Below are 17,570 nucleotides of genomic sequence, written 5' to 3'. Positions count from 1 at the left end.
AAACATGAACCAATAGCTATTATGCTATGTATACATATTCGTAATGCTATCGTTCGACCATCACCTGTCAAGTTACATTGTTTTTGATTTTTCTTTCACACTTTTGCACTAATTTTCCCCAGCTAAAACCCAAATATAAAGTTTAACATAAGTTCGAATACACTATATATTAAGTTTCATGTCTTTAGACCAAAAACTGACAGGAGTCTGGTAGGTAACATTTTTGAAACACATACGCATACATAAATATATATAGAAAGAGGTTTGTGTTTAATATAACCTTTTTATGCAAACATTGCACAAGTATAAATCATGTAGAATATCTGCATGAATATAATTATGCACAATATTTAACTAAAGATGATCATTCTATAAGAAAACCGAAAAAACTTAAAGGGAATTAAAATGAATGTTTAAAAGAATATGCAAATTAGCTAGATCTTTTGCAGATGAATGCAATTCCAGAATCCATATATAATTAAGTTGTATTTTCTTTTTATATAAATAGAAAAAAGGATTTTTAATATGAATATCAATAGACAAAAAAAAAAAAAAAAAAATTATAATATATATTAGGTTGGTGCAAAAATGTTTTCTGACTTGAAGTTAAACGTTCAAAAATGACATTTTGGCACCAACCTAATATATATATTAGTGATACATAAATATTGGATGTTATTTTTTTGTTACGATTCACAATTTTGCCTTATATTTTGCAAGCAATATCTCGAAGTTGTTTTAGTTGTATGTGAAAGGAAAAATAAAAATTCATGGTTGTATCCATTTTTTTTTTTTTAAATCAAAGTTCAAAATTGCCCTATACAAAAGTATTGGACACATGACACTTTTTTAAATTTCCAATTAAAACTTTGTATTTTAAAGATTTTAAACATTCAAATTTACAATAGTATCGGAATAGTATCCAATCAAAGAAACACACGATTGTTTACATGATAGTGCGACTAATCATCTAACCCTCTGATGTGCATTTTGCGATACAAGAATTAAAGATGGCAAAAACTAAAGAATTATCCATGGATATGCAAGATAGAATCATTGAACGTCACAAAAGGAGACAAGGTTACATAAAAATTAGCAAAGAAATTAATCTGACACTAAAAACAGTAGGAAATATCAGAAAGTACAACTAGTAACAGTAAAAGAAACCGTCCAAAAAGGGAAGATAAAAAAATAAATAAATGAGAGTACTTTAAGATGGATCAGCAGAAATGCGAGAAAAAAAAAACACAAAAAAAAACAAACTTCATTACTTGTTCCAAAATTAAAACTAATTTTGGAATTAAAGAAAGGATACAATTAATTAGCAGACCTTTATATTGTACAGACTTACATTCAAGATCATCAAGAAAAGTGCCTTTACTTAAAACCAAACATGTCAAAAATTGCCTAAAGTTTATTGAAACTTATGAAAAACAAGGTATGCAGTTCTGGGAACAGTTAATCTAGTTGGAGGAGATGAAAGTTGAACTATTCGGAAGGAACACAGTCACAAGTGTTTAGTGAAAAAAAATGACACTGCCTTCAACAAACACAATATCATCCCCACAGTTAAGTTTAGGGGCGATTCTATATGATATAGGTGTGCTTTTCATACAAGGGCACTCGTGAGTAACAAGATATCCATGGTAGAATGAATGGTAGCATATTTCGAGAGAAGAACCTGCAGAAATCTGCAACTTCTTTATGACATGGTGGGAATTTTGTGCTTCAACATGACTATGACCCCAAATATACCGCAAAACTTACAAAGGAATGGTTTAAAAATAATGATACTCTGGATTGGATTCAAGTCAGTCTCCTGACTTGAATCCAATTGAGAATTTGTAAAATACTTTGAAGGTTAAAATTCATTAGAAGAATCCACAAAATATCAAGAAATTAGAGAAACCATTCACGGAAAAACAAGGTAGAGTAACAGTGGACCAGTGTGAAAAACTTGTGGCCAATTATAAACAAAAATGATTATCACATATTCATAAGTACAGCTAATATTTTTCAGATGTTGAGATCACGCTCTCTGAATAAAAACAACTTGTACTAAGATTTGACACAAGAAATATTCATCTACAACTACCAATATTACTACGAATGTGTTGAAAAATTCTCACCTCCAACTGCTTAGTAGTATGCCCTACATAGAGCACACACTGACATTGGAAATTGTAAACCAAACTTATGAATGGTAGGATACTATACTTGCAAGAAAGAAAATGCAGTCCCCAACTTAAAAATAATTTGTAATTTTGCTGCGAACAACCAATAGAAACAAGCCAACTTTTATAGTTTGTTCCTGGTATCTTTAAATAAATTGAGCAATTAGAGGCCCTCAAATTTATTGACCTTGTTGTGTTGAATACACCTTATAATCACTGATAAACTTACACTTTGAACAGATTACCATGAAAATGAATTCTAAGTGAGATAGACCAGAAATATACACACATTATATATATATAAGTGCCCGTTTCCATATTTTAAAACTATCTCCTCTGAAACTAAAAGTCGCAGAGTGGCGCTGGATTTTTTATGGACTGTTCTTTTATGTGTCTTTAGCCAGTTAAAATAGTTTTTAAGGGGTTAAAAATGGGTCAAAATTGAAAAAAAAAAAAAATCATTATACATTTTGTACATTCACCTTAGTTTATTTTTAATCAGTTCATATGCGTGTCATGTTTGTACGATGGTAACATCGCCAGCTTTGAATGTTACAGTTTTGCTTTCGGTTTCAATTCTAGCTGATGGTACCCAAATACTTTTTTCACTTTTAAAACCACGACTATAATGATATATATGAAATCTGGAGAAATTAAAATATCATATTTAAGCATATTTTACGACAGGGCAAAGCTAGTCAGATATACAGAAATTTCATAATAAAAAGGAGATTTCAGGAGAGCAATCAAGTCAACAAAGAAGTTAATAGACTTAGCAACCAGTCATGGTTGTTAGAGTTAAATACTTCCTACAATTAGCAAAGAATTTAAAAGAATAGACATTATTTGTTTGGGGAGAGAGGAACACCGGAAATAGGGGGGGGGGGGTACATTTTTGAAAAGGAGGAGAATAGACTAAACATTTAGTATGTGATGAACTACTACCTAAGATTGATCATCAACTTAACCATTTCAACAATACATTTGCTTCATTTTGCTTTATTTAAGTTAAGAAAACAAACTTCACGCTACTAGTGCATATTGCTAACCGGATTCTCGTAAACAGTAGGGCTGGACGAAAAACTTACATAAAACTGCCGAAGTATGCTGAATGTTGGTCAAGTTAATCAGCCAATCAAATGCGACTAGCTTATAAGAAGCCAAGCAGACGTTTTTTTGAGAAAAAAGAAGGAAAAACTTTTTTTAGTTATTAATTTAAAATCATGGAGCAGCATATGGCAACTAATCCAACTATATTGGACAAGTTAGTACAGATGCCGGAGAAAGCCATAGAATACTGTCAACAGAACAAACTGATACCATCTTAAATGAGCTGCAGGACATGGTCACATACAAAAAAAAAAAAAGCTTTAAAGAAGATAATGTGGGGTGGGCTTGAGACATATCGTAACCGATTAGAGGAACTACCCCTGCCCCTCTATTTTGTTTTTAATCACGCGAGAAAAAAAAAAAAAAATTCATAAAACTTACGGTAGGTTGCTATATTTTATTTTATTACTTTTCATTTATTTTTTATATTGTAATTCGTAACCAATCAATGTTGTTATTTTTTCTTTCCTAGTATTTTTAAGATTCGCGGAGTGGTGCTCAGCATAGTCAGGTGGTTTGCATACGGTGCAGGGCAAACCTGAGCAAACATTTACAGAAACCCGGTGCGTAATATGCACTAATAGCATTTTCATAAATTCAAATCAAAACTTGGGAGAATTTTTAGGAGACATTTATTAGAATTTTTTTTATATAACTAATTTTATTTTTTTAAATTTGCAATGCGTTTGTTTTTATAGTGATCAGCGACAGTTATCTGTTTGCCAGGATGTTAGACAAGGTTAGAATTTTAAAATCCAAGGTATTAAAATGGTCTACAAAAATGTCCAAGTAGCCCCAACAGTATTCCCTGGTGCAGGAATCTCAGGCTATTAACCTGAAATAACCCTTTCTCAGAGAGAAGGTAAAACCTGAGAGGACGGGCCTCCTAAACTTAGCAGAACCATACGGCAGGCTGACAGGCTTGTGTTGAATTGAATTATATAAACATTCAGTGTTTTACTTTTGCTCACTTTCAAATAAAGCATATTACCACTGTAATGTAACGGATTCCCAGAAGGGGAGGAGAGAAGACAGGGATGGGAGTTAAGCAGCAATTTGGTTATCACATTACATTTCTGCATGTTTGTATGAACAGGTAGTAGGGAGGGAATAGAGAATATTCGTTTTTAGTCATACTATTTGATGTAAATAACAGGGGGATTGCGTGGGGGGGGGGCATTAAAGTTTTCTAAGTTTCATTTAAAATAAAAACATTAAAATATTGCACCATAGAACATCAGTGACATTTTTGTTTAATTTTATTACATCAATGATTATAATCCAACAATTCTTTATGCTCTCTCTCTCGTTCTCCCTGATTAAATATTTACATTTTTTTTATGAACTTTCCTTGTTTAAAAATTTTTGCCCTGACTTTTTTTCTTTTTTTAAATTTACTTTTGATTTTAACTTTGACTAAAAAGTTTATTTAAAAAAAAGAAAAAAAAAAAAAAAAAGAAAGAATATTAAATAAAACAGCAGCAAGGGTGAGTAATCAAAAGTTGAACTTTTCCAAACTTGGCAACTTCTAACAACAGATATGAAGTAAACACAAAAAGAAAAAAAAATTTCAAGATGCAACAAAGTAAAGCATCATTTCTTGGCAGGAAACAAAAGTGATGAAATTAAGGTTTTCTTAGATTATTTTAAATGCGTTCATGTTTCTGGATTAGAAGTTTTTCTATCATGCATTTTAAATAGTGATTTCTGTCAGTCTCTCACACTTAAGTTTCACAACATTTTCACCACTTAGATGAATCGCATGAATATCCATCTTATGAAAGGATCGATTCTAGCTTTTAAAAGAAGCCATTTTTTCATTTTTTTTTTCAGTGATTTTTTAAAAAACTTTATAAAAATAGAAAATTGTTATTCTTTTACATCCCCAAATTCATTTGGCCATAAGTCAACACCTTAACTTTTTCCAGTCCATGCAATAATGTGAAAAAGCAAGTGTATTTAAAACTTGATTTTGAGAAATTTAATTTTATGAATGATAGAAAAACCCTTGGATACAAGATAAATGTGAATGTGTCAAATGAGAAAGTAAAAACAAATCTGTCACAACTACAGGTAAATTAAAGTCATAAATGAAGCATGCAGTAACAAGATAAAATATTTGATAACTATATTACAATGTGCAAAAGCATTTCATTGTTCTTATGTTATCACCCCTCTCCTTTAAAAGATGGGATAGCCCAATCGCCAAAGATGCAATGAAAAAAAAAAAAAGTAAATGCTTTAAGGGTAATCTAAAATTCCAAAACAAGTAAAAAAAAATCCATTACATAAGTCTAGACATTTGCAGCTTTGTCAGAGATAAAAAAATCAGTCAGAATTGAGTGTTCAATTTTTGTATGCGTAGAGAGCTTTTTAAAATTAGCTAAGAGATGGGTCTAAAGCTAACTTTCCACTTGAAAAGTGGAGAAACTCAACAGACTAAATCTTCAGTCTCAATCACAGATCACCCTGAAAAAAAAAAAAAAAAAAAAGATAAACTTTAAGAATTAAAAATCAACACCTATTTATTCATAATTTAAATAGCTGAAGCACTTGCTACCTACAGAGTATATTTCCAAAAATAGCACACACATAGACTTTTAATAAATATTAACTTATTTTAACTTAAGATAGAGTCCATTTAATATCGTGATATCTTTGAACTATTTTAATAAATGAAAAGAGATCGGACAACAAAATACAAAAGAATATAAAGCATATTGATGTTTTGAAACTTAAAAACGAGGGTTGATATTATTTGGATTATTTAGACTACTAATCTTACCTTGTATGTTATTCTCACAACATAGATGGAAAAGAGAAACAATTTACTTTTATAGGATAAAGTAACAATTATAGACAGAAGAATAATGCAGAGTTGTTTCAAGGAAGCAGTACATATACATCCAGTATAATTTAATAAAATATGGAAATCATTAACCAAAAATAGATTAGAACATTATATATATTAGTAAGACTACACATCTAAAATGAATAGGTTTAAAATTCATACTAGATTTGCCATGAGGACCCATTGTGCAATGGATCAATGGTGTCAAGTTTTATTAGTTCTAAGTAACAATTTTCTGAGGTTGAAGATTCAATCCTCAGTACAGCAAATACTGATCCTCGTTAATCATATTTGGTTAAACGTTCACTTTAAAATGCATGCATGTAAAACAGACTGAATACAATGATTTGATGATGAATAAAATAATTATGAATTTCTTAAAAAGTCAGCTACTTTTGTGATATAGATAGTTCTGTTTGAGATTTTATAGATTCCCGATTTCGACATAACACATCTGAAAAAGGTCTAAGATTTCATTGGTTGAAAGATTATGAAACTAACATCCAAGATGAGAACCACAGTCCAAATAATCTAAAATACTATGTAGATATTGATAAAAGACAGCCTGTAATTTGGTGGCAAGCTACAAAATCATACAACAAAGAAAATGAAAACGGCTGACAAAAACAAAAAAAAACTGTACATATTCTATCACAGTACTTCACATACTCAAAAATAAAAACATTCATATTCAAAGCTTTACTATACACTGAAAAAAAAAAAAAAAAAAAAAAAAATGAAAGAAAAACATCTCGTTTTCTTGAAAGAAAAACAAAAGTATTTTATTATAACTGTCATAACAAAACAAATCTCAGATGACTTCCAAAATTTAAACCAGATCTTCCTATCTAAAAAATACAAGATTTTATAAAGATCCTTTGGAAATTGTATTGTGTAAAGTTGCTAACACATCATGTAAAGCATAACCTCTTTTGAAGAGATTTTCCCAGGCAAAATTGTTATTACGTCTATTCACCAACCAAGGTGAATCTATTTGTAAACAAAGTTAATAGCCTACTTAAGCAGTTACACAAGTGAATGAATTCTATCAAGCCTTGATGGTATTTGTCTAATACTAATCTGATTCGATTATGATCATCACCCAGACAATAGAAATCAAAAGATTAGTCCATAATTATTTAATTTCAAAATCAAAAAGATAAAGTTACTGTGAAATATCCTAAGATGTAAATCACTTTAAAAATACAAAATTTTTCTTTTTTTTTTTTTTTTTTTGCGATTTCTTAATTGTTTTACATTAGATATTTTTTGTGAGTTTAAGAAAAGGGGAAATTTGTATTCACTTAATCGGAAATTTAATCTTTTATTCAATACATATCCGATATTTATGAACTACATGATAAACACTGCAATAATACACGTCTAAAATATCCAAACATTCCACTATGAACATTTAGAAATGGAATAGTTAAAAATAAAAAAAGCATTTAAAATAAGATTCTCAAATACACTCGCAATAGTAAACTGACAACTTTTGCATTTTTATTCAAGATTATTTCAGATCTTAAAGAATTTTTCTTTTAGAAAAGAAAAATTCTTCAGACAATTCTGTTTTAATAACAGTGGTTAGCAAATAATTTTGGTTGTGTTCAACTTTAAGGCTGACATTAAAAGTGAAAATTTGAATAAAATAATCAATAGGCAAACAGAAATTGTTTAATCAAACTTGCTTAAATATAAAGACTGTCTAAATATATGAATATATTAATAATAAGATATATATATATATATATATATATATATATATATATATATATATATATATATTATATTAATAATAAGAAGTCTAACTTAAAGGGGTTATCAGTTATGAGAACTTATGACGGTCTAAGATACAACAAAACTAACAAGGATAGAAAGAGTAGAAAATGAGTAACTTAGTACGCACCATTCTGTTTAATAGCAAACCCATATGAAAGTGAAGAATCCATTGAGAAATTTGTACTGTTCGGTTTCCTAAAAGAGTATCAACTATTTTAATAGAACATGATACTGTAACACAGAGCAGGAAACGTATGCAATCAGCAAAGAAAGAGCAATTGGTTAAGGATGATTGTCAACACAAAGTTGTATGAAATACAACAATATTGTTTTTGTTTGGTTTGGTGGTTTGCAGAGGTAGAAGAACGTCTAGACTAGACATTCAGTTTCAAGACAATGTTGGCTTTATTAAAACTAACAGCATTGTTTAAAGTTTGTCCAACTATTTTGGAACAAAAGAAACAAAACAAAAAATAGCAAAGCTTGTTGTTGGCAGCCAACTGAACTATCTGTGACCAAATATAATTATAGGGTTTTATTGGTAAATATTCAAATTAATATGATAAAAGCCAAGAAGAGAAGGTATCAAAGTGAATGGGAAAGGAAGAGAGAACACAACAGATATTCTCGAGATGAATTAATTTCATCTGCATATTTTTAGTAATGAAAATTATTTAAGAATTACAGATCAATGAACTTCTAGATAGGCATGGATGCATTCAACAATGCAATTTCGATTTTTTCAGCATGACAAATAGATGTGATAAAATGCACTTTGAAATTTGAGCATGGCAAATGGCAGATGATTAGATACATCTAAGGAACATGTATGGATATTAATAAATGTTACCAAAGACAAGATAAATTACTCTTCTACCTACCTTGATAAATTTTTGGCGTTGTAAATGTTTATTTGGTTCAAAAAACAAATAGTGTCAAGCATTACATGAGAACAAAAAAAAATGGCAGTGATGTCTCTTGAAATCTTTGAAGTCTCAACAATGACTTAAATTTTTAAGTCATTGTTGAGACTTAAATAGTAGTAGACAAAATAGTAGAAACCCACCCGATAATTGTTACGGCAATTGAAAGCCATTAAAATGAAAATTATGCTAATTAGTTTAACATAGTTGAAAGCATAATTGTTAACAGTACAAAATTTGATATGCTACGAGCTATATTTTGTTAATTTCTTTGAATCGTGTTGTGATTGCCATCTTGCACTTTTTTACGGTGTAATGATGACAAATGATAATGTCCATCAGAACAATATTCCGCATAAAGCCTTACCTCTGATTTCTTAGCTGTTTTTATGATGTTTCTACTTAAAACCGTTAAAATGAAACCGAAATATATTAAATTAGTCCATAAGTTACAAAGTGAGATGGTCGTAAATACAGCCATTTGAACTTTCATGGTATTATGATATGTTCAAAATTTCATCATAATATCTTAAAAAGATATTAAATACAGCTTTTTAAAGATGGATCAGTTGGTAAATTATGCAAATTTCTTACCATTTTCAGTCACAAGCTTATATGCATTTAAATAGGACTGACTTAGGGCAAAATGTTCCGTGAACCACACATTTTTTGATACTTTGAATGGTGATAAATGTTCTAATGGACCAATTAAAAAAAAGAAAAAAACTAAAGATATCTGTTTAAAGAAAAAAAATGGTGCAGTATTGCTACATTTAGTCATGACTGGGCGATGAAATGGATCATCTTTTGTAGTTGTATTTAAAGCAAAAAATTTACGTATGCAGAAGAGGAAGACAAAGATGGGGGAGGATAAAAATTTTTTAAAAATGTCAGGTGTTGCTGTTAGAAAGTCAGTGTTTTGAATTATATATTAAAATTTTTTTTTAAAGAAATTAAGTGGCCCCTTATATATTAAAAATAAATTTATATAATTAGAGGCAAACAGTGTTCAATTAATATAATTCTGGTAATCTTATTCTGTTAAGCGAGAATACCAGAAGTAGACATTGTGCAAATATAAAATAATCCAATCAAAAAAGGATGAAAATAAAACAAATATTAGTGTCGACATGAAGCCAATGCTTTGAAAATTTTGTCATGTAAAAATAAGAATACTGTATAAAAGTAGTGTTTGATAAATGAAATTCTGTTAATATTATTTTTTAATTCTGATAAGTGAGAATACCAGAAACAGATATTATGGAAATGTTAAAGAACATATTTTTAGTACCCAATCCAAACAAGTTTGAAAGAAAAAACAAAAGTCAAACTGAAGAAGGATGGTGAAGCTAGAGTGGTAGTGCTTGATTATATATATATATATATATATATATATATATATATATATATATAAAATATGGTATTACTAGATAAATATTTTATACAAGTAGATGCTTCTTAGCCAAAAGAAAGATCCAGGTTGTATTAGGGTTAGGACAACAGCATATTCTTTTGTTTTGACTCTCGACTGTGTATCTGTTGATTATAGAGCGATGTGGTTCTGGGTTGATTAACTGTGTCAGATATATACTCAAGAGTCAAAACAATGTAAAGAATATGCTGTTGTCATAGCCCTAATAATCATACATCTAAACTAGTGGTGGGACGATTAATCGGAATCGTTAATCGTAAAAATCGTGTATTTTGGGAGGAATCGAAATCGGAATCGCATTGTTAAAAATAACTTAGATTTAAGATTCTTTCATTACAATTCTCTTAAGTTGAACTGTTTGTTTGAAGTGAGATTAATGCTGTCAAAAATTTATGATAAAAACGTCATAGAACTTTTCATAACATATTTAATATGATGTACAAGAATTTTATTGACTACTTTAAAGGTAAGTCGATGAGTTTTCTTATTCCGACACATACATAGGCGCTGTCTGTCTGTTTCGAAACCTTGAGGCCCATGATTAGTTATCTGTTTGCACTGTTGCGAAACTTTAGGGGCCGCGAGGTAACATTGTTTTCATTTGTGAGCGAAGTTTATTTATGTATAAAACAGCCTAACTACGTCAAGTCCATGAAAAAGTTGATTAGAGAAACCTAATAAAAGGCATACATGGAAAAAATTTTTACATCGCGAGTAAATCATGTTAAAAATCAGTGGGTTTTCCAACTAATGACTTAAAAAAAGGGGGGGGGGGTCGCTTATCTTTCGGCAAGTTTTTTTTTTACCGACACTCTTCCATTAGTAAATGAATGCAAAATCTCATTAGAAAATGAAAAATGTCTTGTCCACCTTTATATTAAAAAAAAAATAAAATAAGCAAAGTCAAATTATTTAAACAATAAAATATTTAATAAAACAATATATGTACTTTCTATTTTCTGAACGAAGGCTGTTTCAGGAAATATTTCTAAAAATAAGTGAAACTGATCACGTAGTATCAATTCGCAAACTTTGACAGTCAGTCGGCTTTTTTAAAATATCCAAAAACAAAAACATTAGAACTACATATTATGCTGACTGACGGTTCTGCTTAAGGTCTTTCGAAAACTACAAAACAATCATTCTGCGACCTGTTAAATAAATGCGGTAAGCGAATTTAATTTTTTTTTCTTTCAGAAATTTACATTTCATTAAAATATTCTGCGAATGAAGCAATTAAACATTTCTTTTAGAACTTCTTTGCACAAAAAAAAAAAAAAAAAAAGTGAAAAATTTATTAAAAAAGGAAAAAAAAGTTTAATTTAAAAAAAAAAAAATCTTTCGAACCCTAACTTTGCAAACTAACTAGTCACTCAGAGCCGTTCAACTAAAGGACTGTAGGGACCTGGTCGACATTCACCGATGCCTGGTATCACAGTCGTAATGTGAGCATAAGTAAATATTTCCCAACCCTTAACAAAAAATAAAAAGGTTGTCAGAAACAGAATTAAGGCGGAGACGATTTCGAAAGTTCAATAAAAGACTTATTTAACAATAGAAATAAACAATTATCAAAAATTAACTTTTTTTATAGAATAAAAGAGGTAAATTAAGACATTAAATAAGAATAAACATTAAAGGACAGTAAGTATATAATTATATAATAAAAATAAATATAATCATATAATAAAAATAAATATAGAAATAAACCAATTTATTTAGATTAAAAAAATAACATTATTATTGTTAAAAATATTTTTTTAAATGTCAAATAAATAAATAGGAATAATTTCAGACGATTGAATATAAAAGGCTAAAAATTTAATCAAAGATTTAGTTATTTATAAATTTCATTTAGAAATAAGAATATTCTAGAAAGTGGAATAAAAATCAGTTAGTGATTGAAGTTATAAAAAAAATGTTAAATTTTAAAGAGTTATCAAAGATAAAGAGAAAATAAAACAAAAAAATGAATATCAAAAGATAAACAAAACATGTTATTCCCCTTGAAATTTGATGTTATTGTATTTTTGTTTAATTAATCATGACTTTTTCTTTATATTTTTTAATATATAAAATAACTCCTGAAATTGATTGTTATTAATTTCATGGTGCATGTTTAATTCATGGTTAAAATATTTGTTTTGACTTTTATCTTCAATGAAAGAAATTTTACGAAAAAAATCAAATCGTTTTCGAAATTCCCTTAATTTTATTTCCACTGTAGCAAATTATTTCGCTACACAAAAACTTTCGATTATGTAATGGCATATTTCAAAACAATTCCACGGGAATCGGAAAAAATTTAAGAATCGTCCCAACACTAATCTAAACATAATATTAATGCAGATGTGCCCCAGAAGCAAATATCTGGACTGTTATTCCTGATCTTTATCATTCAACCACGATAGTGGTTGAATATATGCTTAAGTCCGAAATTGAATGAATCGAGACACATTCAAACCCCCACCACTAATTCCATTCGCAACCAAATTTCAAACAGGTTATATAGTTCGATAGAACACCTCATTAGCTACATTTTGAAAAAAAAATTTGGAAAATTGGTTCAGTAGAAAAAAAGTTACAACAAAATATGTGGGTTCACAAACAGGAGAGTAAGTACATAAGTGACTAACGCTTTTTTTATTTTGCATAACCTGTTTTGTACATAAATAATTTTTATTGCAATTCTGCCAATATGACATATTACCGTAACGGTTAGAGTACCGGGGGTTGGTGGAAAGATTTTAGGTTCAATCCCGTGTATCGTTTTTTTTTATAATTAAAAAACCGAACTTTTTTTTAATAACTAATTTTTTTTAACTCTCCTTATGATTTTATAGCAAAAAATGGTGAATTTATCGATTAAAAATATTAGTGAATTCTATGATATACATATTCTTTGAATGAACTCAAATTTTTCGTTATCACATTTGATGAAAAATGTAGTCCCATTTTGGCAATGCGTCTGACCAATGATGCTTTTGAACCCGCGACCAGCACTGCGATGTCATCAGCATCAGCCTGGGCATAAATATTCCTATTTTTAAACTCCTTTAAAAGAGGATTCAGCATACAGTTCCATAGTAAAGGTAATAAAATCCCACTTTGGGGGTTTCATTTAACTACTTCCCTTTTAACAGTTGCCCTCAGTAGTTCTACTTGAACTGTTCTGTGCCTCACCATATACTCAATCCATCGGATGAGTACTGGTGGCACATTGAGTTCTCGTAGCGACTTGAACATACTACTGAAGGGTATGTTGTCAAAAGCTCCAACGATATCTAAAAAGACACCGAGTGTCATCTTCTTTTTTGTTAGTTTACGCTCTATACAGATCACGAATTCATGAACCGCAGTCTCGGTAGAGACCCTGGCTCGGAACTACTGTGATTGAATGATAAATATTGCATAAATGTGTGTTTGAGAGCTAATTTTTTTTGACAATCATTAATAAATATTATAAATTTATATATTAATACAATAGCAATGCCTGGAAAAATCATGGATTATATGGAAAAATGCGCGCATGAAAAGTAATATTCTTAAGATTTTATTAAACCTGGAAAAGTAAAGGACAAGAAATTCAACCTGGAAAAGTAAAGGACAAGAAATTCAACCTGGAAAAGTAAAGGACAAGATATTCTAGTAAAGTAAAAAATAAGAATTTTTTAGACTTAAAATATTGCAGCTAAAAATAAAATTTGAATATTGATAAATATTTTATTTATTATTTGCATATGTTGTTGTTTATTGTTGAGTTAGAATTAAATGATCCTAATTATGATATAATAAAATTTATTAAATTTTTATGTAAATTATAAAATTATTAATTCCATCTACTAACTAACTAACTAATGAATTAATTTTATTCAAACAATTTTCACTACATAAATATATGCAAATAATAGGGGGGAAATAAGTTCAATCCAGCGACTGACACCCTTTCTAACTCAACAATAAACAACAACATATGCAAATAATAAATAAAATATTTATCAATATTCAAATTTTATTTTTAGCTGCAATATTTTAAGTCTAAAAAATTCTTATTTTTTACTTTACTAGAATATCTTGTTCTTTACTTTTCCAGGTTGAATTTCTTGTCCTTTACTTTTCCAGGTTTAATAAAATCTTAAGAATATTACTTTTCATGCACGCATTTTTCCATATAATAAACAACTTCCCTGATAGAATTGTATCTGAGATGGTTGTTTTCACTGACGATATCATGCTCTATTTTTCACAAGCAGGAAACAACAATCATCACATGCATATCGAAGACAATGGCTGAATCCTTAGAAAATTATTTTCAGCCTGTAGTGAAACACTTAATGCTGCTAGGAGAAAGCTCTTTCCTATAACCAACCAAGCATGTAGGTTTCCCCCCAACGAGTGAAAAATTTACTTTGATCATGACTAATGTTTGTGCAAAATTTCAAAAAAATCCAAAGCGTGGTTATTGAGAAAAGTGCGAACGGATGAACGGGAATGAATTATTAGGTCCAATCCCTCCTTTGTCAGGGAATCAATTATAATAAACCTTTTCAGCCACTGATTGTCATGTGTAATAGTATCCTACATGACAGTCTATCATTCAAACTTCTTGGCCTAGCATTCACAGGTAATATAACTTGGAACAAATACACAGAAAATATTGCCAAAGCTGCTACAAGAAAACTCATCACTTAAGATGTTTCTTAGTATGACTCCTAATTCATAGTCGCCTCCTCCTATGTCTCGGAAATGTGAAAAGAAAGTGAAAATTCAATCATCAGGGTGTGCAATATTAAGAAACACAAGTTAGTTAAGACTTTTACCCAGTTATGGCTAAACGAATGAGAGCAAGCTATTCTCATGAGTTAAATGAAAGGTACTAGTCAAAATTTTGTACATATTCCAGAGTTTGACAGAAAAACTTCCAAAACACCTGAAAAAAAAGTTAAATCGGCCAAAATGTTGTGAGATTAACCTAAGACAATAACAATAGCTTAAATCCAAATAATAGAATGGATCAATTAGTTGAACTCTGCTAATAATTTTTGCATTTATGAGAAGTTTTGCTGTTTTAGTTACAGAAGGCCTTCATACATTTCTTCAGAACATTAACACAATGTAATATTAATCCAATAGTGAAATATGTACATTCAACTACTTTTTTTTTTTTTTTTTTTTTACATTCATTCCATTTTACTTCATATTACAAACTGTTAACACTTCTATTATCACTGCTGGTTTAGTATTATTAGACTGGGCATATATTCAGGAGTGACGAAGGAAATATAAGACGTTATTTAAACCTTTACTTGTAGGGATGCTTTTCAAGAGTATAGAAAATTAAATACAAAGGACAAAAAGAAATCTTATATTTATACATTTTATGCAAGTCAGTTATACAATTTTTTTTTCTTACAATCACCCAACCATATAAAAAGGACCTTATTTTTAAAGTGGCTCAGTTTTTTGCATAGATACTCCAATAGTCATAAACTATTAGCATATGAATTCTTCATTTTAACACATTTTTTATTCTACTTACAATGTAACATTATGCTAGAAGTGCCTGTTTTTGAATAGAAACCACCCTAACTTGTCTACATAGTGATCATGCTTTTACAGCTCTTCTTACAGACACAATTATGGAGGAGAGATAATGTTCTCATGCAATAAGTTAAAAAACTTATTTGCTATCAAAATGCACAGTAAGTCTTGGGCATACACACATTAGAAATGGGACTATTTTAAAAATATGGACATGGTGAGGTGATTGTATGAAAACCAACAAAATGTCAATTTTAAGAATTATAAAGGCTGAGAATTGTAGTGGTGGCTCATGACTCGAGGTTTTGGGATTGGCTGTTAAAATTTTAAAACAAGTGTGTGAGGGTCTAATTTGGCAAATAATTTTTTAATAGTCAAAAAAATTGACTATGGGCTTCCTTAATCCACATATCCTCTTCCAATTTTTTTTTAAATTGTGGAAAAATTTTAAACTTTCTTTTTATTATACATTGCAGCTATTAAGAAAAATGAAATACCTTGCATTTTGAAGCAGAGATGTGATAGTTTTCTCATCTTAAACTACAGGGGTGTACAGATTCAGCCCCCTCCTCGTCAAACTTCCTTGTTGTTTTAAAAATTTATACATTTCTAAACATTTTTTTAAATTAATTTGTTCAAATCCCTAATGGGAGGGGGGTATCTTTCAAATATTCTGAAAATTTTCACCTTTAACATTTTTCTTGAGGAAACAACTTTCTTCCTATGGACTTAAATTCTAATATATTAAATTGTTTTCAACGTTATTGATTATGTTTACCCATTCATTTATTTCTAATATGCATCACATAATCTATGCAAAAACTTTAACGTAATGCAATATTTCTCTAAGTAGCGAAGATCTGAGAATTCAAAATGAGAACAAATTCTGCAATGTATTTTTTAAAAATTGTGACTTACAAAATGTCCATTCATATATAAAGATTTTTGCAAAAGTTTAATATTAATAGCTAATGTTTTTCTTTTTAATTAATGAACAAATTAAAAAATGATTTCAATTTTATTTTACTGTAATTCATTTATAGTAAAATATTTTATTCATGTTTTAAGTAAAAATAAGTTTGAAAAATATTCAATGAATGTTAAAAATGTCAAAAACTTTTTTTAAAAAACGATCAAGTTGAATCAGTTCCTTCCCTGTTATATCAATGATAAAATAACCAAACCCATAATATTTAGAATCAAGGAGTGAATTATATGCATGTTAACTGACATGGTTTTTGACACTGAATCGGCACAGTTTCAAACAATCCTTTTCGAGGTCAATAAAACATTGTATACAAGCATAAATAAATTATGCTTATATGGATCCCACAATACCTAAAGACGAGCCTCCACTGGACAATGGTTGTATATAAACAATGTCTATGTAATTCTATATAGTGGTGTTAAGGAAAGTTACCTTCTTGTTCATCTAGACTGGCAAAATATTGGGCCCAACACGAAGGATATTCCATTGGCCATCTAAAAATATAGATATGCATATCCGAAAGGAAATTGGTGAAAGGACATTCAGAAAACTTATTCAGTTAGGAGTTTCTTTCAATATAAGAACAAACGCTATATATTTTATTTTTAGTTTTGAAATCCTTTGAAATGAAGCCTCCTCATTTCTGTATTCATTTTTTTTTTTTTTTTGCAGACTGTTTAATTGCTGTTTCACATTTTGCCAACTCATCCTCTGGCCTTCTTCAGGTGGCTAACCACAATGGGATAGGAATACTGAGTCTTGTAATTGT

General features: G+C 29.4%; 1 protein-coding gene across 4 annotated transcripts in view; it reads right to left on the bottom strand.

The window, feature by feature from the left end:
- LOC145255725 (protein phosphatase 1B-like) overlaps positions 1–17,570 on the bottom strand; it is a 466,557-nt gene that overhangs the window by 139,384 nt on the left and 309,603 nt on the right. Inside the window, exon 2 of one of the 4 annotated variants that reach the window (XM_080114328.1) lies at positions 17,234–17,295. The exons of the other annotated variants lie outside the window; for them this stretch is intronic. Within the exon in view, the coding sequence (XP_079970454.1) occupies positions 17,234–17,295 (62 nt within the window). The remainder of the gene's footprint in view (positions 1–17,233; positions 17,296–17,570) is intronic. 4 annotated transcript variants of the gene reach the window in all.

The sequence above is a fragment of the Euprymna scolopes genome, chromosome 31 (genome assembly GCF_053919585.1).
Source record: "Euprymna scolopes isolate OS-2025 chromosome 31, ASM5391958v1, whole genome shotgun sequence".
NCBI lineage: Eukaryota > Metazoa > Mollusca > Cephalopoda > Sepiida > Sepiolidae > Euprymna > Euprymna scolopes.
This window is presented reverse-complemented; position numbering and strand designations above follow the sequence as displayed.